Source organism: Narcine bancroftii, chromosome 10, assembly GCF_036971445.1.
Source record: "Narcine bancroftii isolate sNarBan1 chromosome 10, sNarBan1.hap1, whole genome shotgun sequence".
Lineage (NCBI taxonomy): Eukaryota > Metazoa > Chordata > Chondrichthyes > Torpediniformes > Narcinidae > Narcine > Narcine bancroftii.
The window spans coordinates 3,956,867-3,983,646 of NC_091478.1; the positions used below are offsets into that span (position 1 = coordinate 3,956,867).

Sequence of the window (26,780 nt, forward strand, 5' to 3'; positions counted from 1 at the left end):
GAATTAAAACACAAAAGTCTTCAGTCACTGGGGTTGAAGTAAAAACCCAACGCTGGAGAAAGTCAGCAGGTCAAACAGTGTCCTTTATATAGCAAAGATACAGAACCAATGTTTCGGGCTTGAGCCTCCTACATTTTAGCCTTGAGCCTGCCTACATTTGTCCACTCCTTGATAAAGGGATCAAGCCCGAAACATTGATTATGTATCTTTATCTTTGCTATATAAAGGACACTGTTTGACCTGCTGAATTTCGCCAGCATTGTATTTTTGCATATTGGTGTGAATACCCCAGTCATTATTTGGAATATTCCTGAGAAACACTCCAATTCTGCCTTCACTTTCTGTGCTACAGGTACCACTATCAAGTGCATCCATTCTCAACCTTTTTTTGTCTATGGCCCCCTTAGGACTCTGCCCAATGTTTATGGGTCACCTTCCCTGTAAAGTCTAGTTGTTTTCTTCCGTACCTCTCTCCAATTAAAAAAATTGTTTATGTGAAGTGAAAAGAAAACCAGGCTTCTACTCTGACTGTAACTGTGACTTGTGATTCCAGGACAAACAGACAAATAGGAAATCATTCTTATTGAACATGTAGAATAAGAAAACATGATCATACATATTACAAAAAAAAATTTGAAAAGATTCTTAGAGCACAATGGCTTGTACACAATGAGCAATAGGGGAAGCTCAAGCATAAACTCGAGGATGTTTAAACTTCACAAGAAGAACTTTAAAAAAATAATTCTTATAGAATGAGGATTTTAGTGAGATCCTTGAGCTTGATGTTCCTGTGCAAGTTTTTTGATGTCAGCCTCCAAATTGGATAGTGACAGCCGAAGGTCATCTCTTGCCGTAATATCAAGCCTGTTCCTGGATTTTGTCAAAGAATATGGAATGCTGAATCCACATTCAAACAAGTATGTTGAGAGAAATGCAATGAAAAATATTTTGGTCTTTCCCCACAGTTTTGAAAATCGATTCAGCAGGTCTGAACCCAAAAATCTTTTTTACTTTGATTGAACTTACTATATGTAATTATACCACTCTGGTGATAAATCAGCCTCTGTTAAATGTCTGCGACAACATAGATGGGTTGTTCTACAAATTGATCTAATATCCAATACAGGATATGCAAGTTTAACAGGACATTCAATCTGTGTGTATTTTCTTTAGATGTTTCACATAAACAGAAATATCATCATCCTTCAGCCCCTCGGCATTCTTCAGATTTGGAAATAGTACAAATTCCCGACGTCTGATGTTGCTCCAATAGACTTCCAGTTTTTTAAGGAAAGGAACAGTGGCTTCCTTACTATTAATGAGGTTATTATGTTTACCCTGTCAAGTCTTGTTCAATAAATTGCAGTGTCAAATATATCTGCCAGGTAAAATATGTCTTTCTTTACATTGATGAGTTTTTCTCTATGCTCGCTATCGGAAAAAAAACTGAAACAATCATGTCGGAGAGTGCAACAAAACGTTGAAGGCGATTTCTTTTGTGCGGCCGCCTCACCTCAATATGTAGCAGCAACATCTGGAAACATTTGTCATTTTCTTCACGCAGCTGCTGAACTACAGGGTCTTGAAGGGAATGTGATTTTATAAAGTTTACAGCCTTTATGACAATTGAAAGCAAAGCATTTAAACTTCCTCCTAAGTTTTTAGCCACTAAGTGTTCCTTAGGAATGAGTCAATGAACAGTAAGGATGGAAGGTATAACATTTTTCAGATGTGTGATGAACTCTCTGCATTGTCCAACCTTCAGTTGCACAGGCAACTGTATTCTCGAATGGAATACTGTTCTTGTTTATCTCATTCTTAACTTCTTCCAAAATAGTCAGTCCCTTAGTTTTAATCTTTCTGGCAAATAACATCCCTTCCCTCAGCTTGTTTCCATTCCAAAATCCGGCATAAGCCATGAGAATTGCATTGTTCTTTTGCAGAATAGATTTAACAGTGGAATTACTCAGAGGAATTGCCTGAACAGTTGCTATTATGGACATTGAAGCAAAACTAGTGACGTAGCAACATTGTGAGTGAAAACAGAAATATGCTGGAGGAATTTCGCAGGGTCTTGAAGCATCCATCGTAGGTAACGATGCACTGTGTAACGAAAATTTTAGACCTGAGCCCTTCCTCAATGTATGAGCAAAAGCCAGACAGGTGCTTGATTGAAAAGGCGAGGGGAGAAGGGAAGAAATGGCAGGGACCAACAGACAAAGGTGATAATTGGACAGGGATAGGACAGGTGAGGAATGGTGAGTCATAGAACTCGAGAGCAGCAGGGAGTGCAGAGGGAGAGCAATGAGAGAGGCTCATTTCTACTTTTAGCTTCATGCACTTATCTTGTATGATGCAAGAAGACCCTTTCCTAATTTCAGTTATCATCTGTTTATGTGGGTCTTCTCTCAAAATTATCTTGAAGGATTTTAAAGTAATCCGAATATTTGTCTTTCTTCTATTTATGTACAATCTCCAAATGTTGTTTCACTTGCTTGGCCTTACGTCGAAAATATATTAAAACAAATCAAACACATGGGCAGGGAAAGGTTTTGTGGAGATGTAATATGAATACTGCTCCACTTTTTTTTGATAAGAATCGCATGGGTAAAATAATTTCTGAAAGAAATTAACCCCTGAAAAATAAAGCACTTTTTGCAAAGTTTAGTTTAAAAGTTGGCTGTAATTTTATGGAAAATTAGGAACAACACCTTCTTCATTAAAACACTGCAGAAGGAGACACACATTCATTACCTGACCCGAAAACTTGAGCAAAACGAGGGAGCTTGCGGGTGCGAGACATACGAAGCAACATGTAAGCCTGCGTGCTAATTTCCTGGACTTGAAGGCAATAGAATAACAGAGGAAAACCAGTGAAAGACAATTCATAGCCAAAGATGGATCCATGTCAGCCAAACAGAATCATGTTGAAGCAAAGAATGTTCCAAAATCATAGTTAATTTTCTCCATTTATCCAGGTCACTCTAGGCTGTCTCCAAATGCCTCCAACCATGAAAAAATTCTTGCACTGCTTGCCAACTATGCAGCAAAGTCCTTCCCCATAAAATGTTGTATCTGTTCCATTTCCATACCCTCCTGTACACCTGGGCCCCATTCTAAGGATTTGTTTCCTTCCCCCTTCGATAAGTTGTGGCCCCCGTTGAGCATGGTTGATCTAGTGCATGACGACAGGTTACAAAGCACACAACGACATCTTGTTAGTTAGCAGAGAGGAAAGAAGCAAAGATTTAGGTTTATTGTTCGGAGAATTAGAGGGGAGTTGAGGAAAAGTCTTTGTACTAAATGAGTATTAGAAGTCTGGAACACATGAATTGAAAGGTTGATGGCACATGGATGTTGCCTGACACACTGCGGTCGGCTGGTAGCTCATTGTTTGCTACCATCTGCAGATTTAGTGCTCCCCATTTTAAAAGTTTCTGGATGAGCATGTACAAGCAATGACAGAGCACATACACTTACATTCCAATTGAGCCAGGGTAATAACTCTAATTCAATTGGAAGTATTGAGGGAAGCAAGGAGCAACACCAAAAATTGAGGAGCCAAATGAATGAAACTGCAATATATGGAGAAGAACACAGGCAGAATTAAGCAATCTTACAACCTATGGATCTGAATGAAGCTTGAAAGATCTATCACATCGAATCCTCAATGATATTGGTCAATGAAATCCTTAATGACTCTCAGTGTCAATATGCCCTTTTAAGCAGGGAATGTATATTTCCATCTGTAAAGGCTGAGGTTTTTCACCCTTACACCTGAAGATGTATCTTTTTGAATGCGCCATGGCGGCTCTGAATCCAACCCTTCTTGGGGAAGGATAATCAGTGGAGCACTGCGCTCCACCACCTGACCTGAATGCACACCTGTTGCAAGTGGCTGGTTAAGGGTGGGCTGATGACGCCGTCAGCCCGTGACCCATTTCCCCACTCACCCCTCTCCCTCCATGACCCTCTCAATGCAAGGGCAGGAGCCACCAGGCAACAAGGGCTGGTGGGAACTGTTGTGGCAGCAGGGGCCAGGGGGAGCTGTCAGGGCAGCAGGGGCTGGTGGGAGCCATCAGGGCAGCAGGGGCTGGTGGGAGCCAATGGGGCAATGGGGACCGGCGGGAGCCATCAAGGGGCAACTTTGGCCTTTGAGGCTATTCTCTCTGGTTCAAAATGCAGCAAAGCAATGGCTGTCTTCCCTACCCATAATCTCCCCCCACACAGCTGGAACTGTTCTTGGAAACACAGAGCAGTTCCAGCTGTGTGGGGGATTATGGGTAGGGAAGACGACCATTGCTATACTGCATATTTATGATGGGTGGTGCTACAGCACCAGTCGCCCCACCTCCATCAGATCTGGATGGCGCTACGAGGTGCCTCTGTATATGAATGGGACGCTGGAGCAGTCTTTTTGGGCTGCTGTCTGAAAGGTAAGTTTAAGTTTTCGATTGCTCTTGTAGCCAGTCTCTAGGCAGAGGCCTGACATGAAATGGCCTAATAATCCAAGTTCACACCAGACCTCCAGAGCTGTCTGTGTGCTTTTCTCCCAAGGATAGTGGGCATCCTTTAGTTTTCTCCAACATTCCAAAATGTGCAAGTTCATCACACCTCCACCCCATCCCACCTGGTTCCCATAATATTGTGGGAGTTCGTTTACCAAAAAAAACTTCAGCAGTTCCAGAACACAGTTCACCATCACCTTATTCATGGGAATTAGGGATGGAAATATTTGCTAGCCTGATCTCATAATGGGGTGAAGACCTGGGAATAAAATTGACTTAATCATCTATATTTTTTGGTCAGAGTGCTACAATAGATTGAATGACCTTCTTTATGCTATAAATGTCCATAATTCCATGAATAAATAATTTAAATCCCTGAAGGATGATCCTGGTCCATTTTGGATGGTGATCTAGTGAAACAATATTTTCTATGTGATTGTTAATCTTGTGATACTGGAATAATTAAACAATTTAGCAGGTTCTGAGCCAATTTAACCTTTCATTTAGCAATAGTCTGTTCTTCTTCCAGTCAAACTGCCTCTCCTCTCTAACTTTCCCAGTCTCTAAAACTATCCTGTGTTTACAAGGTTTCAGACAGAAACTAGAGTCTTAAACTTTAATAACTTCAATTACAGGTACAAGATTTAAATTGACGGACTGGGACATTAGATTAAAAGTACAGGCAGTCCCTGGGTTAAAAACGAGTTCCGTTACCTAGATCTGTCTTTAACTCAAATTTGTATTTAAGTCAGAAGTGCCAGTACATACAGTCCTCATTTAGTGTCAGTTAGGCAAATGTTTATCTTAGTACGTAGCTGCCTTTAACCCAGGGATGCAATAAAGAGTCACAAAACTGTTGATTCACGAGTCACTGGTAAACTAGATGAAAAAAGAGTACTGTACAGGTGCGATGTTCAAATTCGTACTTTTCAATTCTGTTCCCACACTTGTGATATATGGTACGCTGCTCTCTCACGATTCTGGGCGATGGCAGCATCACATGAGAGTATTATACATCAACCACGCTCAAACCTGAAGTTGACGGTATTCTACTTTCAGCCAACTTGTCAGTTCGTAAATACAAGTTGTTCGTTAATCAGATGTTTTTTTTAATGGCATGTTGGTCTCTTTTACAAGACATTGGGGTGTCAAAATATACATTGCTGATATTGTAGAAGAGTTTAATGAAACTATGTGGAGTTTTGAGTTTTGTACTCAAAGAAGGATGTAGTCTTATTGAAAAGAGTGTAATTGATTCATGTGATGAAAGGGCTGAGAATTAGCAGGCATTGTCTCAGGATAATTGACCAGCCAATTACCACTGAAATGAGACACATTTTGTGTAGAGGATTTGAACTCCTTGAAATTTTCTACTTGAAAAGGCAGTGGATGTTCAGCATTAAGGCAGATCAATAGAATTTTGAATACAAAGAGATCAGAGGATAAGGAAATTAGAAAAATTGACAAGGTACTGGATCAATCACGTTCTTATTCAATAGCAGAGTGTTCTCGAGGGAATGGATGATTTCCCCTGCTCAGCTTGCTCATGCCCTTATTTCTAAACATGCTCGATCTTTTAATGTTGCAAATGATGACTTGGGTTCAGTTCGCAAGTAAGCTGCACCCTGTGAACGAGATAGCCTAGGATGAATACATACATGCTTGTAAAATGTGCCTGCACAGAGAGTACGCACTGTTTCCAGGGTGCATGCAGGCATTACATTGCAACTTCTGTGGATTCAATTCACTGGTATAATTAAGCTAAGCAGGTATAATCGTATGGACCAAAAAGGGTTCAATAGTCCATTTCAGCTTGTGGATGATGCAGGCATTAATGGATGCACAAGCTGTGACCTCCATTATCACTGCCACAAAACAGATTGTTATTGTGCGACAGCACCAGTTTCCAAGGCACTATCCCTGTTTTTTCCCTTGCAAATAACCAGATTCGTTGATATCTGTCTGGAGTGTGTACCAGTCAGTCAGGGTTCAGAGCATTGTGTGTAGCCTCATGCATAATTTATTTGGACTCAAATGATCTTGGCAGCTGAATTTCTAGAAGCATTGTCGGTTGTGCCTGGCATGTACAGCTTAATTTTTCTCAACTGCATTTATCTAGGTTTCCCTTCAGAAACTGTCCCATCACCTTTTGACAGCTTGTATTAAGTTGTTCCCCATTGAGTTTCAGGAAGGAGAATGACTGTGGGAGATTCAGGCATGTGTTTGCATTGTCCAATGGGAATATTAAGTTTGACTTTAGAGAGGAAAGGGCCAGTAATGACAACGAGTGATATTTCCCTCCTGCTTTTGTTAAAACATTATAATTTAATATTCCTTCTTTTAATTAAACTGTAAAAGTGTAAATAGATGTGCCAATATTAAAATTCTGGATGACAGTTATTTACAGAATTCTTTGCCAGGAACACTGAAAATATTCCTCATGGAAACCAACTTTTCTTCCATCAACTCCACCTTCACTTCTGACTGCTTCAAGAAAGAGGAAACCTGCTAAAGGACACAATGTTCCCTTGGTCACTCTTTTCTTCCCTCTCCAGATGAGCAGAAGGTACATGTTGGAAAACATGCTTCACCAGATTCAAGGACAATTTCTTTTCTTCACTTATCAGACACCTCATTAGTAAATGATGATCGCCTTACATGTGTGACAGATTATGTTACATTTTATATTGTATATAGATATATTTTAAAGGAGATAAATTGTGTGGGGTTTTTAAGTTAGGTCACACATAGATACAAACACTTCAAAACAGATCTCATTTAAAATGCCAGAGCTTTGTTCAAGCCAGACAGTCCAGGCTTCGGGTGCCTTTGGAAAAACTTTGAAGGATGTCTATGACGACTTCACAAGTAGGTGTTAATTGGACATGCTGTGAAGTAATGGATTATTGTTTTGAAAACCAATAGATGAAAAAACTCAGAAAATTGGGTCTGGTGCCGCAGTCTGAGTGCAGTTGGCTGTTTTAAGAGGGTCATGTGGTTTTCTCAAGAGAGAGAAATAATTAATTTCTACAGTTCAGAAGCAGCAGCTGGGACTGGAATATGACAAGCTGGAAAGCTTGTGGAAATCCCCCATTTTGAAGATAGGTTGTGAGTTCTTAGTTCAGCCTGATCAAAGCCCTTGTGGTCAATACAAGAGGAGATAGCTGGCTATATAATGTTTTACTTGAAATAATAGAAACAAAAAGAAACTTTGTGGTGACCTGAAAGAAAGAGGTTATCACCTGGAAATCCCTGATGGGGCAAGTTTCTTCAGCAAGACATCGAAGTGGTTGATCAGAAGGAACCAGTTTGTGTCCAACGAGCAACAAATCTCTCTCTCTCTCTGAAAATCAACAATAATCTTCCTGAGTGGTAACTATTTACCTTTCAAGCACCAAAGCCTGGTGAAGATTCGTAAATGTTAAATTCTGTGCATAGTGTAAGAATTGCCTGATACCAGTGAACTTGGAGGAGTGAGAAGTGAGATTGGGCTGTGAATTACAGAACGTTTCTGAACTTACACACATTATATACACATGTGCTTAGAATTATAAGGGGGTTAAGTTAGGTTAAGTTAAATATTAATAAGTTAAAGTGTGATCCTGTTTTCATGTTAAAATTAAAAGCAATTTTTGTTTAAGTAACCATTTGTCTTGGTGAATTTCTATTGCTGCGAGCATAGAAGTCATACAGAAGTGAGAACCTAAGGTAAACTGCAGAGGATTAAGTTTAATGATAAGTAGGTGTGAGCTACTCTAACTGGAGGGGAAATGGTACGTTTCCAGTTCACACATCATCCTGCAATTAGGGCAAGAAAGTTTAAATTACATTATAGTCCCAATTTGAAGAAAGATTTGTGGTAAATCCATGCATCGAGTGAAAAAGAATGCCTTGCATTATTCCAACAATCTACTCTATGTCCCGGTGCTTTAGATTTTCAAGCAGTAAAAACATTCTTTTGCATTGACACCCAAAATTTTCAACTGTTGGATTCCCATTACCATTCTATTATGAAGAATTCCCAATTTTTCCCGGCCTTTCTTCATTGTTCATGCGTTTTGTAGCCAGGGAATTCTTGCCAAAGCCTGGACTTGTTGTCAAAGCTCCAATTATGGTCGAGGCAGTGGCTGAAATTCAAGTCCATGATTTTGACTTGAGTAAAGACTAACATCTAGAGATACAAGTGCACAAAGTGGTACACAACTCAAGTAGGAAAACAGTACCTGGTTCTGCAGGATTTTTGACCCCTCAATTACACTGGGGTGGGGAAGATGGGGCATGGTTGTCTTAGCACTATACCCCTAACACACATTGATCAATTTGGGGTGGAATTTAGTGGGACTTCCCATAATAAATAGGAAGTTCTGACCAGTACATTTTTTTAATACTTCGTAGGAGGCTAATGGCAGAGAAGGTAGTGAGATCCATAGTCATTCAATATCCATGAAGGGACTCTCTTTTGCTACTTAATCTTCATAAAGGAAGCTCCTCAAAATTCAAACCAGAGAAAGAAACACATTGTGATTTACCATTGCAATCTACCTAAACACTTATTGGACACATAAAGCTTCCTGCTGTCCATCCAACTTTAGTTAGTTCATCATTGGGTTCCATTGTGATAAAGAGCCTCCATTATGCACTTTGCTTTCTGTAATTATTTGGGCAGCTCAAAGATTAAAAAGGTATAAACTTTGTATTCAATTTACTAAATCCTGATCTTGTATTTCAACAAAATTATTCATGCCTAATTAAAACATAATTAAGCATTATGTACAGCACAGCACGAGCCCTTCAGCCCCTGATGTTGTGCCGACCTATGTAAACCTACTCCAGTATCAGAAAATCATAGCGGGAACAAAATACAGGAATAAGAATATGGGAAAATACGTGCACAATTTATAAAGGACTGTGGGAAAGTGGTAGAGGGAATAAAATAGATACGTGCAAAATTTATAGCGAGCGTGGGAAAGTCACAGCAGGGATGAAATACATGCACACACACACACAAAACAAACTGGGAATATACAACAATCAAGGATAGATAGATATGTCTGTGAGAGATAGAGGGAAGGGAGAGAGAGAGAGAGAGAGAGAGAGAAACTGCAGGAAGGCAAGGAACTAGCCTCCTTTACCTTTAAAATCCCCGTGTCCCAGCGGTCCATGGCATAATGAAAGGGCTGTAGGCACAGAGCACTCATGAAGAGGTTTCTCTGCTGCACAGAATTCTGGGAGGTTAGGTCCACCATCACTTGATGTGTCACTCAGGACGTCTCCAGTGGAGGATAGGTGGCCCTCTCCCCAACAGTGCTGAGTGGTGAGTGTGAAAGGACGCAGAGAACTGGTTAACAGCAGTCCAGTGTGAATGGCAAAAAACGGCTTCTTCAACCTGTTCATTGAACAGCAATTTACAGGTTAGTCAGTGTGAAAAGAGCTATTTGTTTTCTATGGATGCTTCATGCCCTGCTGAGTTTCTCAATAACTTTCATGCACTGCAGGGAGAAAGAATCAAAAAAGTGCTGAAGCTGTAAGATAGATACGCTTGCAGCAGAGAATAGAGAATGGTTACTTACATGCATTAATTTAAATGGTGGCCCTGCTGTTCAGAGCAGAATATTCCTATTAATCCCAGTCTCTTCTCCTTATTTCCCTGTGACACTGCAAATTGCTCTCTTCCACACACCCATCAATTCCTCTTTCATCAGTAATAGGCACCAGCCAATTAACTGAGCTGCACATCACTAGGGTGTAAAGGAGAAATACATGTGGATGCAGCAAGAATGTGCAAACTCCACACAGGAAAGTGGCTGAGATGGGGATGGAACCCAGGTCCTTAGGGCACTCGCAGCCGCACCACTATGGCGGAAACAACCCAACAAGTCAGAAGGCAACTGTGGAGAAGGAAACAGAGTCAATGTTTCACGTTGATCACCTCTCATCATTAGAATTAGCTAGTTCTGGTAAAATATGGAAAAACCGGTTAGTGGAAATTCAGTCATTGTTAGGACTGATGGGTTGTAATGTGTCAGTTTAGAGAATATGATGGAGTTCTAAAAAGCTTGGAAGAGGTACAAGTGAATTGTTGCTTCTACTGCAAGGAAATCACTGGACCTTGGAAAAGAAGAGGTAAAAGACCAGGTGGCACTTGTCACATCCAGAAACCTAAATGCTCCTTCCAGGTGAAACTTCTGCCTCTTCAGTTTAGTGTATCGCATTAAAGGTAAATGGTGAAATCAAACACACATTGGGTGACTGGTTCAAAGTCTGCACCAAGCCTTCACATGGCCTTCACTTTAATTCTCCACCCCACTCCCATCTTTCTTCTTTGGACTCTCACTATTCCAGTGAAACCCAAGGTAAGCTCAGGCAGTGGTATCTCATCTTCCAACTGTGTCATTCAGCCCCTCATGCTCTTCCCATCCATCCCCTTGCTCTGCGATCTTCATTTCTCGCTTCCTTTTGTTCTTAAAGACCGTCAACCTGTGATATTTTAGCTCTATTTTTCTGTCCACAAATGTTGCCTGACCAGTTTCCAATATTTTCTTCTAAATTCTGATTTCCAGCCTCTGTAATTTTATGTGTTTCAGGAAATACAGATTGGATGATAGAACTTCTTGGTTCAAGTCTGCAGTGCTGACCTTATTGTTTTAATTGATCTCCCTGACTAAAGGGTTACTTACATACTATGATTTAGATGGAGACCATGCTATTCCAAGCAGAGTATTCCCATCAATCCCAGTCCCCTCTCCTGATTTCCCTGTTCCTGATTGGGATATTCCTATTAAAACTTCCTCTTGGCTCAAGATTGTCCCATTTTCACCAATTTTAAAGCTTGAACCTCTCCTTTATTCCACTCTATTGTAGACCTTCCATTTTGTCCTTTCCTTCCATTTTGTCCTTTCCTTCTATTGCCTTTTCTCTGTATCTTAAAACTTCCTTGTTTCAAACTTCTTTTATTCCTTGTAAAAGGTGATTGATCTGGAATATTCCTCTCTCCACTGTCAGGTATGAAGAGGATTTCCCGAACATGTTCCTCCAGAGGTGTTACTTCCACATGTAGGTGAAGACAAGAATGTGCACAAACACGAAACATGCAATCACTGATTAGCATCATTTGAAATAAACCAGAGCTGTTAGTTTAGCACTAAGTCCTGCCTAGACATCGTTTCTGCTGAGCACATGGAATCTATTGGCAAATGCACAAGGGTAGATATTGGACTGGTTCAGTGAATTGTTGTGACACAGGCTCTTAAATGCAGGGTGGCAGAGGTCCACCTCACCCTCTTGTCCATCTTTTCCACAGCAGCATGTTCTGTTGAGCCAGTCTCCTCCTCCTATTCTCTCTGTCCCTCCCCTCACCCCCCCCCCCCCCCCCCACTTTCCCCCACCGTGACTTCTACAATGAAATAGAAAGCACAGCATTTGTTCATTTTCGGTTAGGATTTAAGAGAATTTCAGAATAAATGTTGATAAATGAAGATGTTGAAGACTTCACAAGATGTTCCAGGATATTTTCACACCTCCAGCAAGATGTGAACTGCAAAAGGGCATTGAACTTTAAATGGAACTTGAAATTTTCATCTAGGATATTTCTTTTCAGTTAAATTAATTATTCATCAAAATTATAAAGTTTGGTCTCTATAATGAACGTTAATGTGACATTTCAGTATAAATCAGCTCCTTATGCTTCTTCCGGTGTCAATGCCTTTACAAGTTGCCATATGCTAAATCCAAGAGAAAACATCTTTGTTAAACATCTCCATCTCAGCCATATCTTTTGCATAAAAGTTATTTGGCCAAAATCATAATCTTGCCAGGTCTCTCAAATATGTGGCTACAAGTACATTTCAGAGACTAGGTGAGCAATGACGAGGCTTAAACATAAACATCATGGGTCATGGTCCTATTTAACCATGAAGGAGTGATGTGCAATTGGATTAAGTACCTGATAATGGGCCCAGGCCTGAACTGTTGGTTACCCTTAACTTCCTATGGATGCTGCACGATCTGTTGAGTTTCTCCAGCAGGTTTGTGAATTGCTCTCAACTCCAGTTCTGCAGATTTTCTTGTTCAACTCAGTAAGGGAGCTGTGTTTTGGATCATTTAATTCAGGTCTTAGTTTCCTCCCAAAAAAAAAATCGATAAGATCCCAGAGCACAACTTAAAAGAATAGAGGAGGACACCAGAGAGTTATTGTTAATAATTATTTCTAAACCAATTCTATAAACAGATCATCTGGTCATTATTAGATTGCTATCTCTGAAGCTTGCAGATTGACCATCAGGTCTCCATTGTTATTTAAGGTGTACTGTGCTTTTCAGAACTGAATGAACAATGTTGAATGGCTTCTGATACTCTGTTGTATTAGACTCTGCCATTAATTCAATGAACATTTTACCTCTACATTTGCCTTAGGAAGTTGAAAAACTACTGATGCTTGTAATGCGTGTCGAAAGAACCAAAGACTTGTTGAACCAAACCAAAGCTTTTATTAACTAAAAGACTGGAGCATATCACAAGTAGGTCGACCAGTCCAGAATGACCTGGTCTGGCTAGGAGCAATCCTTTAAGACCTGCCAGTAGGTGGTGCTACACTCTCAGCCAATCACAGTCATCCTACACGACCCTCTGTACATAGACACATTGGTGATAGAATCTGGACTCTCACACAGTGCTACAATATCAAACAGCATCATCTTGTTTAACTTCAATCAATTCCATTGGTGTATGAAAGCTCTTGGTTTCTTATACAGTACAGATATTTTTACCATCCTGACCAATAAATTATAGTACGTTGATGCGGTTTTATTTTATTGAACTGCTCTTGGCTAAGAGAGATTGATCTGAGTTGTTCCCACCTGCTCACACCTTTGTAAACCATTCACTAGATCCCTGACTTTTGCAAATATGATTTTCTTGGTCTCCATCACCATCTCCTTCAGGAAGTCTATTCCCTCAGACACATACACCGAGCTTAACTAGCTTTGCTGAGATAATGAGACGGGTGACAGGGAAGAATGTGGGACTATCAGTTATCTCAAGATTCAAGATTCAATTTATTGTCATAGTAATAAAACAGTGTCATATTACATGAAATTTATTTTTGCCTGCTGCAAGGCAGATTCACCTAATTGCCAAGGCGCCTCTTGCAGTCAGACTTCTAGTCAGAGAGAGAAGCGAAAGAGTCCCCGCCCAGAGTCACCAAGTGTCCGTAGATTCACCTCCAATGCTTCCGCAGTCACACAGAATCCAGTCCAGATCATCGGCAACCTGAGCTCCAGATCCAAACCTCCGACACGGTCAGGGACCCTTCAGCTCCATCAGCACCTCCTCACATCCTGGTTCTACCTGGTACCCCTCCAGCCAATTTGAGCCAGTTCCCAGCCAATTTGAGCCAGTTCCCAGCCAGTTCGAGCCAGTTCCCAGCCAGTTCGAGCCAGTTCCCAGCCAGTTCGAGCCAGTCCCCAGCCAGTTCGAGCCAGTCCCCAGCCAGTTCGAGCCAGTCCCCAGCCAGTTCGAGCCAGTCCCCAGCCAGTTCGAGCCAGTCCCCAGCCAGTTCGAGCCAGTCCCCAGCCAGTTCGAGCCAGTCCCCAGCCAGTTCGAGCCAGTCTCCAGCCAGTTCGAGCCAGTCTCCAGCCAGTTCGAGCCAGTCTCCAGCCAGTTCGAGCCAGTCTCCAGCCAGTTCGAGCCAGTCTCCAGCCAGTTCGAGCCAGTCTCCAGCCAGTTCGAGCCAGTCTCCAGCCAGTTCGAGCCAGTCTCCAGCCAGTTCGAGCCAGTCTCCAGCCAGTTCGAGCCAGTCTCCAGCCAGTTCGAGCCAGTCTCCAGCCAGTTCGAGCCAGTCTCCAGCCAGTTCGAGCCAGTCTCCAGCCAGTTCGAGCCAGTCTCCAGCCAGTTCGAGCCAGTTCGCCAGCCAGTTCGAGCCAGTTTCCAGCCAGTTCGAGCCAGTTTCCAGCCAGTTCGAGCCAGTTTCCAGCCAGTTCGAGCCAGTTTCCAGCCAGTTCGAGCCAGTTCGCCAGCCAGTTCGAGCCAGTCCACAGGTTCTGTTGGTTCCTTGCCTCCAGTTGCCACCACCCCCGCCCCGTGTCCCTCAGCCATAAAGCTCCCTCACTCGTCCACCACCACTACCTTCACTCTAATGCTTTCCCCACTTGCTAAATCTTCACAGTAATCGCCACCAGAGGTGGTAACTATACCTTGTCACAGTTTATTCAAGACTGAGGCTGACAAATTTATGGAATGTCAGGGAATCCAAGGTGGTTGAGTCATTGAGGGATAGAATGATATTGCATGAAAACAGCTCCTTTGGCCCAACTCCTCCATGATGTCCAAGATATCTACCAAAGTAGGCCCATTTGTCTGGTTTTGGTCCAAATCCCTCTAAAAATTTCCTATTCATGCAGCTGTCTTATATGACTTTTAAATGTGCTAATTGTTCCTGCCTATGGCAGCACATTTCACCTGCTTCCTACCTTTGTGTGAAAAAGTTTTCCCTCAGGCCCTTTTTTATACCTTTTCCCTCTCACGTTAAATCTATGCCCCTCCCCTTAGTTGGGAACTTCCCTAGCTTGGGAATGTGGCTAGTGGTAAAATGACCTTGAGGCACAAGATAAGCCATGTGGAACAGGATTAAAAGAAATAAATGATTTATGGGGTTTAATTATGATTAGCCTAGATTATATCTATTTTTTAGATATTATATTAAGGTATAATGAGGTTTGTTATAATATTATTTAACTGATCTACTTGCATAATTATTTTAAGCATTCACATTTAACAATTAGCGACAAAATTTAAAATTTGTCAAATTGTGCGTGTACTTTAATGATATGCTATTTACATGGTATCATATTGCTTCAATAGATTAATGACTTGCATTTGGGTTATTATGTTAAACTCAATAAAAATTATTTAAAAAAAATGAAAGGAACAGGATCAAGAGGTCCCTTGGCTATTCTTCTCTTTTATGTTCTTACTTGGCAACATCAAACATCCCACTGACTGTCATTCTACCGGATTTACCTTAATTCTTAATCACAAGAATCTTACATCAAGATAACAACTTAACGGCAAACTTTCCTTTACAATTTCTTGCTGCGGGAGTTTGCAATTGCTTTCACAAAGAGGTGCTTGTAATAGCCACTTTGTGAGACAGACAAAAGTTGAAAGGAATGTAGAAAATCTTCGTGCTCTATAACGGTGCTGTTATCCAAGTCTTGTCCATGCATCAGAAATTCAAATGTCAAAGCAGCCAAAGTGGGAGCTGGGAGCCAAATGGTTTGGGATTTGTAATCAAATGAGTGAAGAAGGAGAGGATAGAATTTGCGCAGAAACAGGACAAGGGAGAGAACAATACACAAACGTCATGCATCATCCATGGAAAGAAGTCAATTCTGGCTTTTAGGTGGCACAATCAAGGAATTTTGCCATTACATGGACAGTCTAAAAAGCAACATGCAGGAATGTGGAGTCAATTCCTGCACCGCGATTTACCCTGCAAGACCCCGACAGCTTTTTGGAGGAAGCCTGCAGTGTAAAGCGTACCAGAAATATTCATTGTTGGCCTTCCACTCTATTGCATGTCCAGCCATCAGGACTGTTGCCTTCAGGTACTTGCAGTCTAAAAAGGCACCCAGTGTGAACGACCACACGGGCAGTAATTATGTTAATATTTTCAGCAATTTCCCGACACTGCAGTCTAAAAACCATTAATGACGGCTTCAGTTCTGCACCATCATGTTTCTTCCAGCTCCGCTCGACTCCACACTGCCAGTAAAGTTTCAGGATCCAGTGAGCAACAGGTTTCCATTATCCTGCGAGTTCCTGACAATATATCCCTGCTTGACCATACCTGCTGCGCTCGCTCGGTACTCTCCAGGCCCCTACGTTGCCCGGTCCACTTCATAAACTCTGCCCTCACCCGGCAGCATCATGGTTTGCATTCTGCTGTTCGTTTCCTCTCAGCTCTGTCCAATCCCTTCTGCTTGTTCAGCCTACACGATCCGCTAGGCCTTCGCCCTTTCAGGTCCACCATCCTCCTTTTAGGTCCACCAGTAAACTTCTTCTTAACCCACTGCATATTCCTTGGGTAGTTTCCTCCATGCTCTTCATAGAGTGGCATCACCCAGTGCGGTAAGTCATGGTGTCACCCACCACCTCCCCTTCCACCACCCCCCCACGGAACTCGTCCCATACTGACACTCTTAAATTGTAATTCCTGTATATCACTGAATCTAGTGGCCAACAGTCGTGAGAGATAAACAACTAGCAAAATTAAAATCACCCCTTTAAATTACATACACACAACCTAAATGAATCTACATGTACATCATTTCATGTGACTAGAGTGAAAATTCGGTCGAAAACATGATCAGTTACGACATTATTCGTAACTGAGCAGAACATTTCCACACCCCCTGCACCCCACTAGTGATGCCAGCGTCTTCCTATTTCAAAACTCCACAGCCCCTTTATGCTAAAATGGGAATAACTTCATCACATTTGTTCAGACTGATGGTAATGTCAGTCCTCATCAGTTTGTTTAAACAATGTATAAATAATTATGTGGTCCCTTTAATGGTTTCAATATTCCAGGAAAGTAGACTACCTTCAAACTAATTCCTCTATTTTGTGACATGAATTATGAAAAGTAATTCATGACGAGGAGTCAGACTGCAAGAAATTCTAAAACACCTGGGGCAAATGAAGATCCTAATCAGCTTGAGCACACTTATATTTTGTTGCTTTTTGACAAGTAATAGGAATGATGACATTAATTAAATGTGTTGGCAGTAAAGAACTAGAGCATCCCTTAGTTTTATCTCCTATGCTCGCTTCTCCAACAGTTGCCATGTCACTCAAGGCCATAAATGAATGCATGCACAACACATAAATCTGTGCACTTTTACTTCCCAAGGGCAAACTGGTGAGGTTGGAATTCAGTATTTCCTCTGTGGCCTCATGATACAAGTCCAGAAGCTCCTACTGTGTAACCCTTTATTCTTCCCCAGTCCATGAATGAACCTCATCATATGTTTCACACATTTTCTGGAAAACTGCACAGGATTAGGCAACCATTTACACAGAGAGTCGCACTGATTTTTTTCCAAACACACAGCCAGTATTTTTCGGAAGCAGAAGATAAGGATTGCAGTCCCCACCACTGTTACCAGAGTTGCTGGGGAAATTGGCATTCTTGATAATGAGTTTATTGCCATACACATTGAAGAATGTACAAATGCTCAAAGTTTTTGCTTGCTGAAGCCAAACAGGTCCTTATCAAGTAAAACTATAATAGTAAATTAATTGAATTAAATTTGAAGAAATAATAAGTGCATAGGATAGATAATAAATATTCACAGACGGACTAGTGCAAAAAAAATCCAATAATTTGTTTGTGTGATAATTATGCTTATGGCCCCAAATAAACTGAAATAATTCTCTTTTGGTGGCAGAATACAACATGGACTTTTGGAGGTTCTGAAATTTATATCTTGTGAAATTGTAGCAATATTTTAATTTTTAAAAATTAGACATAAAGCCATTTTGGCCCATGAGCCCATGCTGCTCAATTTACACCCGATTAACTTACACCCCGGTACGATTTGAAGGTTGGGAGGAAACCAGAGCCCCAGGGGAAACCCACGCAGACACGGGGAGAATATACAAATTCCTTACAGGCAGAGCGGGTTTCGAACCCACGTCCAAATCTCTGGCGCTGTAAAGGCGTTGCGCTCACCGTTACAGCAACTGTGTTGCCCTGTGCTGATGATTTGCGATCATCTATCCAACTGGTGGCTTCGCCCATGTGCATTTTCCCTGAAAATACGATAAGGTTCATTGGAGGACTGGGGAAGATGAAGGAGAGCGCATATCTCATTTAAATTTATTGTAACTCATTGAGCTGACGTGAGTGAGATGTCTGGGTAAAGCCTGGAATGGAAGGCCAGAGTATAGATAAAGGATATTGTGGTGGTTTAACGCTCTGATACTTTCAGCCATGGAAGACTGGGCTCCAGCATGACCCACTAGAAACAGTTCTACAGTCATAACTCCAACTAAAATGCCTCGGAACATTTTACAATGAGAAAACCCAGAAGATTCATTGCATGTGTCTCTTTTACTGCCTCATCAGTCTGGCATCCTTCATTCTTCCTTCCTGTCCTCTCTATAAAATAAAAAGTTACTGAGGGAATTCTAAATGGAAACCTTGAAGACTGCCAGGGAGAAATAGGTCAGCCCCAGTGTAAGTGGGCCAGAGCAGTTGATAAAAGCAACTTATTAAAAAGAGTAAACTTGAATTACATATAACCATAGGAAATTTCACCCTCCCCTGGCAGTAACAGAATAAGAAAGCAGTTCAAAGTGAACATTTCCATTCACAGGTATAATGTGGCTGAGTTTTGGCATCTGTGAACACATTATTTGCAAATAAAATAGGCTCCACAGTGAGTGTAGCAGTTAGCGAATGCTATAACAGCGCCAGTGACCCAGGGTGAAACCCAGTGCTGTCGGTCAAGAGTTTGTACATTCTCCTCAAGCCAACACAAGTTTCCAGCAGGTTCTCCAGTTTCCTCCCACCCTTTAAAAATGTACAGGGACTATCAATTTATTGGGGTATTTGGATGGTACGTGCTTGTGGGTCAGAAGGGCCATGCTCCCACACTGTATGCCTAAATCTTCCAAATTTATAAAGAGGAACTGGGTTGCTTAGAAAATGAGGGAGTCTAACTTGTTTAATAGCAGGGCATCTCCTGAAGTTATTTTAACAGGTAATCCTGTGAAGAAAGCCAATGGCTCACTCATTTATGTTCAAATAATGGGTAGTTAAATCCTCAGAACACCATCCAACTATCCTCTTCCACCCTCACCCATTCAACTCTCCAGACCTAACCTACTGCATGGGATATATTTCCAAGTCTGAAGCTTGGAAACTCAAATGAAATGATAAATTAAGAACTGTTGCATTCCGTTTAAAATAATTCTCAGTACAACATTACTTTCTTCACATAACTGGAGCCCGTAAACAGTCTTCAAACACAGTCTGCTGCAGGAACACAGCAGGTTGAGGAGTGTTAGTGACGGACAAAGAATGGTTAATGTTTCAGGCCGGAACGTTTCATCAAGACTCGATGAAGGGTTCTGACCCTCTGATGTTGCTCAACTCGCCAAATTCCTCCTGCAGATTGATTCTTGCTCCAGATCCAAGCATCTGCCATTTTTTTGTGTGTGTCCAATGCATAGGCTCACTTAGTCTAAACTTGGAGCGGGCCATAACATTTGGTTTGCAGTTACAGGGTAGTCAGTTCCCAGGTACACAAGGTGACTGTAACAATGCAAGAACATTCAGGTGTTTGATATTCATTCCAAGATCATATCACAGGCAAAAAGGAATGTTTTCACACGTTTGTTCTCTCTGAACTAACAGCAGGAAAATAAAAATTGTGTTCATGACACTACCAGAGAGAAACTTTTAGCTGCTCCAAGCTGGGAGAAAGGTCAAGAGTTAAAAGCATTTATCCCTTTGATGTGGAGTTCTGCAATTATCTATTCCTCTGAGGTCCTGCAGATCTGGCAGCCTCATGAAACAGATAGGCTGACCATTTAAATTACAGGAAAAATTAATGTAATCTGCATTGATTTTATTCGCCATTTATATTTTACATTTCCATTCCTAATGGAAACACTCTACGGTGAGATTTGAATCTGTTTTGTCTGCTTAATATTCTCTGCATGAAGTCTGAACCTGTGAATCAACTCTCACCGGCAACTCCCTGACAAGAACTGCTTGTGGGATAAGAGTTTTATCTGCTGCAGTGCAGAGGTAATTACTGAGATGGCAGACCGTGATGTATGTTTGACCATGAGGTTAGAGATATTGGTGGAGCACATTTCCCTTTCTAGTGCTGGTCTGCAGGCATTAATGCCCAGGCTTGAACCATGAAATCTGTTCCCAATCTATTCCACTTAGCACACTGGTTCTTGGTGTGAAAGCTGAGCTTTAGCTCAACGAGTGGTGGTCTCTCCTACTAAAGCTTCATGGATAAATGAAAACTGCAGAAGATAGACAGGAGAGAATAAAGCAAAATAGGTTTACCCATCCTGTGGTTTGCTCACCAGCTGCCACAGATTTAGTTTGAAGCCATACTCTTCATGACTCCACCACCCTTCACCACTGAAATCCTTCATTTATAGTGCAGTGTGAGGCACTCTATTTTCATTTTGTTCTTCATTAAGGAGGAGCATTGATTCATCCACTGAGAGAAGATCATATCTGGCAGTTTCTTTCCCACACTTGATCTGAGCTCTTGAGACTTCCTGAGAACTTGCACAGCCAATCCTTCCTAACTGTGCAGCATATTGCCACCACCTCTGGTGAGGTATCTTATTTGGGGAGACACACATGACCAAGAATTGTGATAGAAGAGTTTAGAACTACAGGTAGAACTGTGTTTGTCTGTTGCTATCAATGAAGAAAATAGTTCCAGATATTCAATAGACAATAGGTGAAGGAGTAGGCCATTCGGCCCTTTGAGTCACCACCACCATTCACTGTGAACATCACTGATCACCCACAATATCAGTACCCCGTTCCTGCCTTTTCCCCATATCCCTTGACTTCGCTATCCTTAAGAGATCTTTCTTGAAAACATCCAGGGAACTGGCCTCCTCTGCCTTCTGGGGCAGAGGATTCCTCAGAACCATCTCTCTGGGTGAAAAGGTTTTTCCTCATCTCCGATCCAAATGGCCTACCTCTTATTCTTAAACTGTGGCTTCTGGTTCTGGACTCCCCCAACATCGGGAACACGTTTCCTGCCTCGAGCGTGTCCAAACCCTGAATAATCTTATGTGTTTCAATCAGATCCCCACTCATCCTTCTAAATTCCAGCGCATACAAGCCCAGTCACTCCAATCTTTCAAAATAAGACAGTCCTGCCATCCCAGGAATTCATGTGAAGGACATTGCAAGGTCATTTTATTAAGTGTAACAATAGATCATTTTAGTTTTAAAAATGTATGTTCCATTGCAATTAATCTACTTCAATTTTGTAAACTATAATATTTTAAGTGGTTGAAATTAAAATCAATGACTCCAGGATGTCCAATCTATAAACAAAAAAGTATTTCCAGCTTCATACTGTGCCTTAAATGCTATTTTTTGTATAAATGACACTCATTATTATGCTGTGCACTCCAATTTCATCTTAGAGATCGAATGATTAGACATTGCCTGCTGCCTCCACAGGCTCCAAGAGTAAGCATGTCAAATAGAGGGGTTGAAAGTGGGAGTGGAAGGGAGCAAAATTATAGGAAAAAGTTGATGAGTCACAAGTACAATGTCAATTAAATTGGTTTGTTAAGGGGACATGAATCCCTTTTATTTGGATGCTGTCATGAAGTCCAAATGTAATACTTCAATCTTTAATACACCTGTATGAGTTTTGCAGTGAGAAATATAAGCTTATACAGAATTAAAGTACTCTTTAATGAAAGTCCGGAAATTTTTTCTGTATCTCCATAATCCATGAATTTTGAATTGCTTCCATTATCTTAAATTACCGTAAAATATTGCATAATTTTCAGCAAGGAAAATACCACTTTCATTCATATCTTTCATTACTTTTTGTGTTAGCAAAAAAGTATTTCTTTAACTTTCTTTATGGGCAATGTTGCTAAGAACTATAAGATGATGAGAAACTGCCCATTTGGTGGATAAAAGAGTAGGTATTCTTTAAATAACAATATAGACTGTAGATCTGGTAAACAGATTTAGATTTATTGTTGGAGTACATACATGACATCACATACAACCCTGAGATTCCTTGTTCTCCAGGTGAGGTAGAATTACCACTTATTGGTAATGCAAAAATAAAACTATACACAACATGTAAGCAAATAAAGAAATCTAAACAGATAAAGAAATGTAAACAAACTGACTATAATACAGAATTTAAAAAAAAATCAATTCTCTCTCTCTCTCACTGAATTGTTTTCTCTCTTTAGCTGCTGTTTTATTTCTGAATATTTCTAGTATTTTCAGTTAACATTATGGATCCATTACTGTTTAATTAAAGAAATGAATCAATCTGCAGATATGAAATTATTTTCTGCATTCAAGAACCTTGAAGTTTCAATGTCAAATGAAGGAATTGATCAAAACAACTGAATGCTCTTTCAAAGATGGAGCCATCATCAATCATTTGATATCAGTGGTCTTACTTTTCAAGTTGTCATGTCATCTAAATGAAAATTAGGTACATATTTGGTAACTTGATTGATAGATTAAAAGATTATCTGCTCAATTACGTTGCATTTATTTCAATAGACATTCACTCATGGATACCAAAGAGGCAATAAAAATGTGAACCATTGAAACGGAGATTTATTGGCTTATACACATTCTTCCACTCCCAGATATTTATTGTTCGAGATGATTCCTTTTAAAATAATAATACTGGTGTGAACATACTGATCTAGACGGATTTTAATAGAAGTGCACTTCACAAGCAACAACTGACACCTTTTAGAGGAAAATACGAGAGAGGGGAATGTCACTTCAACGCGTTAACCTCACACCAATCTTCATCTTACATTTTAGTGACTCTTCACTTGTTCAGGTGCCAGCTCTACCAAGCCACTTGAAATGGAACATACAACATTGCTAGTAAAGTTGTAACTTTATGGAACATGCTAAACCAATATCATTTTTAAAGATAATAGCAGAATATTATTTTATACACAAGAATATTTCAGGATATCACAGTGCTATATAGGATGGATTATTGTAGGATGGGTGTTTTGTTGTGCCATTAAATCCTCAACTAACTCAGGTCTAAGAGATAATTGAAACAAATTGGTCAGAATATTTTAGATGTTGGGAACAATCTTTAAATTCATATTTCTGATTAAGCATGCATTTACCATCAATAATGGCAATGTTATGAAAGCAAAACGTACCAGCCTTCGAATCTCTCGCTCACAATCTTTCTTTATCCTGGAGATCTCCTCTTGGTGTAGGTGGTAGACACTTCTTATTTCCGCAGCCTTTAACTTGTCAGCGTGAATGGCCTGACTTAAAGCTTCTTCTACTTGTTTTTTAGCTCCCTTCAGTTCTGAGATCTCTTGCTGCAGTTTATTTTTCTCAAATTCAAATACCTTCTTCGCCTCTTCTTTGGCTTCATTATAAAGCATTGTTTTAACTTTGTCTGTGGCTCCATCTCGCAAGGCATTAACGAGAACTTGAAGTCTCTGGTTCTCAGTGTCTTTAAGTTTGATGATTCTGAGAAGCTCACCTTCATGTTGCCTCAGCAGAGTCTCTCGCACAGTTTGCAGTTCCTTCATTTTCTCCTCGTGCAGCTTGGCTTTCAGTTCAGAGACCAGCACCGTGTGCTTATGTTGCTCTTGCTCTCTGATCAGTTTAACTTCTTGATTCTTTTCGCGTTCCAACTTGCTAATCTGAGGAATAGAACCACAGTAAGACCACAGATTACTTTTGTACAGTAAAACCCCCATTATCTGGAATTCAAGCAACCGGCAGCCTCAAGCAACCACCAAAACTCACAGAAAACAAATAGACAAAAATTGGCAAAAAATTTACACATTCAACGTTAGTTCACCAATCACACAACAGTCTCAAGCAACCGGAAAATTCACTTACACAGCATCTACCAGGGGTTTTACTCTATTAACTCTTTATATTACAAGCACACAAGTAGGTGATGTCTCTCTTTGTAATGGTCTCTTTACTTCAGAAAGATTTAACTGTGTTGTTTCTTGTTGATTTTAATGTCCATTTTGTGTACCGAGAAAATCAACCACCATAATAAATACCTCTTCCTTCAGTCTGCTGCTTGTAATGCAAGTTTTTAAATATATTGCACAACACTTTGCATTTAATAAAAGTACTTAAGTTGTAATCCACCTCCACCTCGGAGTCTCACCAATTAGAAATAAATGGTTTGACGTTACTAAGTGTATCAATAGAGAATCCATTCACATGTTTCAATGGGCAAGAAATTAAATATAATGCAAAATCTTCCTTCTTGATTAATGTAGGATTGGCACCTATCTTGGTAATTTCCAAATGCAGACTGTTTACCTATCCACTCAGCAGGGCACAAAGAAGGAAATTCCTGCTCATTTCTGGTGGAGACCTCAAGGAGTCTTGCATGTGTCTGTGCATGTGTGTTCACTTACATATTATTTAAACCAAAGTAAAGTATGCTTTAAGTGGAATGAGATTGCTAACGTTGTAAAACCAAAATGGTCCTAGTGCGTGAAATCCAATGGGTTGGCAGGTCATTAAATAAGTAATTAGAAAGCCTGGTAGAATGTTGGCCTTCATTGCTTGGTGTATGGTGTGAAAAAGTAGGAAAGTTACAATGCACTGTACAGTTCATTGGTGAGATCTCACCTGGAGCATCGCATATTGAATGATCTGCTTGCATTATAGTTAGTACAGGTTGATTCTTAGGATGACATATTCAGAGAGATTATGGGGTTGGGTCTCTGTTACTGGAGTTTAGAAGAATGAGAAGTGATCTTAATGAATGATAAATAAAATCTGAATGGAATTGATAGAGCGAATGCTGAGAAAATGTTTCCCCTAATGGAGATATCTAGATTTAGGCTTCAGAATAATTGGTTATGCATTTAAGATAGAAATGAGGAGACATTTCCTCTCTTGAAGGACTGAGAATCATTCTGTCATGTAATTATCAAGTCATACAAAATAGGACAGGGCCTTGACATTCTGGCTAATCCTATTTGCTTGCTTTTGGCTTATATCCATGCAGGCCTCACCCATCCATAAATCTGTCCAATGTCTTTTGAATATTGTTCCCACTTCTACAGTTTCTTCTGGCAGCTCGTTCCAGATTCAAATCGCCCTCTGAATAATACAAAAAAAAATCCCTCAGGTCTCTCCTAAACCTTTTCCCTCTCACACTAAAACTGTGCTCTCCTGTTCTACTACCATTTACCCTGGGGAAAATAAGACAGTGAGCATTCACTTTATCCATGCCCCTCATGATTTTGTAAACCTCTATAAGATCATGCCATCAATCTTCTTCACTCTGGGGTATGAAGACCCAGCCTATCCAACTTCCTGCTATAACTCAACCCTTGTACTTATGCCAACATCCTAATGAATCTTCTCTCCACCCCTTCCAATTTATTCATGTCATTCCCTCAGATGGGAAACCAGAACTGAACACAATTCTCTGTGATCTCATCAATGCCTTGTAGAGCTTAATCATGAGGTCTCAACCTTTGTAATCTGTACCCTGTCCAATGAACCCAGGATGCCAAATATCTTTGCCACCTTATCCACTTTAGTTGTCCCTTTCCAGAAACTGCATCTGAAGATGCTCCCCAGGGTCCGAACATTCACTATGTAAGCCCTGCTCTGGTTTGACACCTCACACTTGTTCCATATGCCACTCCTTCGCCCACCTTCCCAATTGATCAAGATCCTGTAATAAAATTGCATCGTTCCTCACTGTCTACAACACCACCTGCAAAATTATTTATCAATTACATTGCAATTTGAATCATTAATAGAGAAGACAAACAGGTGGACCCAGTACTAACCCCTGAAGTATGCCACTTTGCAGATGGTCTTGGTGGGACAGTACATAAAGCCTTGGACATCTCCTTTCCTCCTTTTCTCTCTCTCTCCTCTTTGCCCACAGTCTCCTTTCTCAGAGCCAAATAAATTCTCACCTTTCCTCTTATTATATCCAATTAACACCTTTTGTCTGACTCCTCCCCCTTTCTCTCTCCAGTCTTTGTCCAGACACTGCCTGCTTTTTGCTTATACCTTGAAGAAGAGCTCAGGCCCAAAATGCCAGTTATACACCTTTACCTTCTATGGACCTTTGAGACCAGTTGAGTTTCTCAAGCATTTGTCTGTTTGAACTATATTTCTTGAAGATTTGTCAGGTGACCAAGCCAAGCTCTTTTGAGTTTGAAAGTATCATATTCAAAAATAGAGTAGAGTTGCAGGAATAATTAAATTGTTGCATTTAAGGGGAAGCTAGATATATGCATGAGGGAAACGGATGAAAAGATCTTGTCAAAATGCGACAAGCTAAGTTGTGAGGTTCACGTGACACACTGACCTGTGGCAATACAAGGATGAAACATTGGAAAAACTAGTAACCTCCTACCACACATTTCCAGTACACAGGTTCAACCCTGACCTACAGGTCTGTCTGTATGGAGTTTGCTTGTTCTTCCTGTGACTGTGGGCTTTTTTCTATGTCTCAATTTCCTTCC

The 26,780-nt window shown here is 40.6% G+C and overlaps 1 protein-coding gene across 1 annotated transcript in view; it reads right to left on the reverse strand.

Moving 5' to 3' along the window:
• Window positions 1-26,780, reverse strand: part of jakmip3 (Janus kinase and microtubule interacting protein 3) — a 189,707-nt gene that overhangs the window by 106,840 nt on the left and 56,087 nt on the right. Inside the window, exon 3 of the mRNA XM_069899622.1 lies at window positions 23,460-23,957. Within this exon, the coding sequence (XP_069755723.1) occupies window positions 23,460-23,957 (498 nt within the window). The remainder of the gene's footprint in view (window positions 1-23,459; window positions 23,958-26,780) is intronic.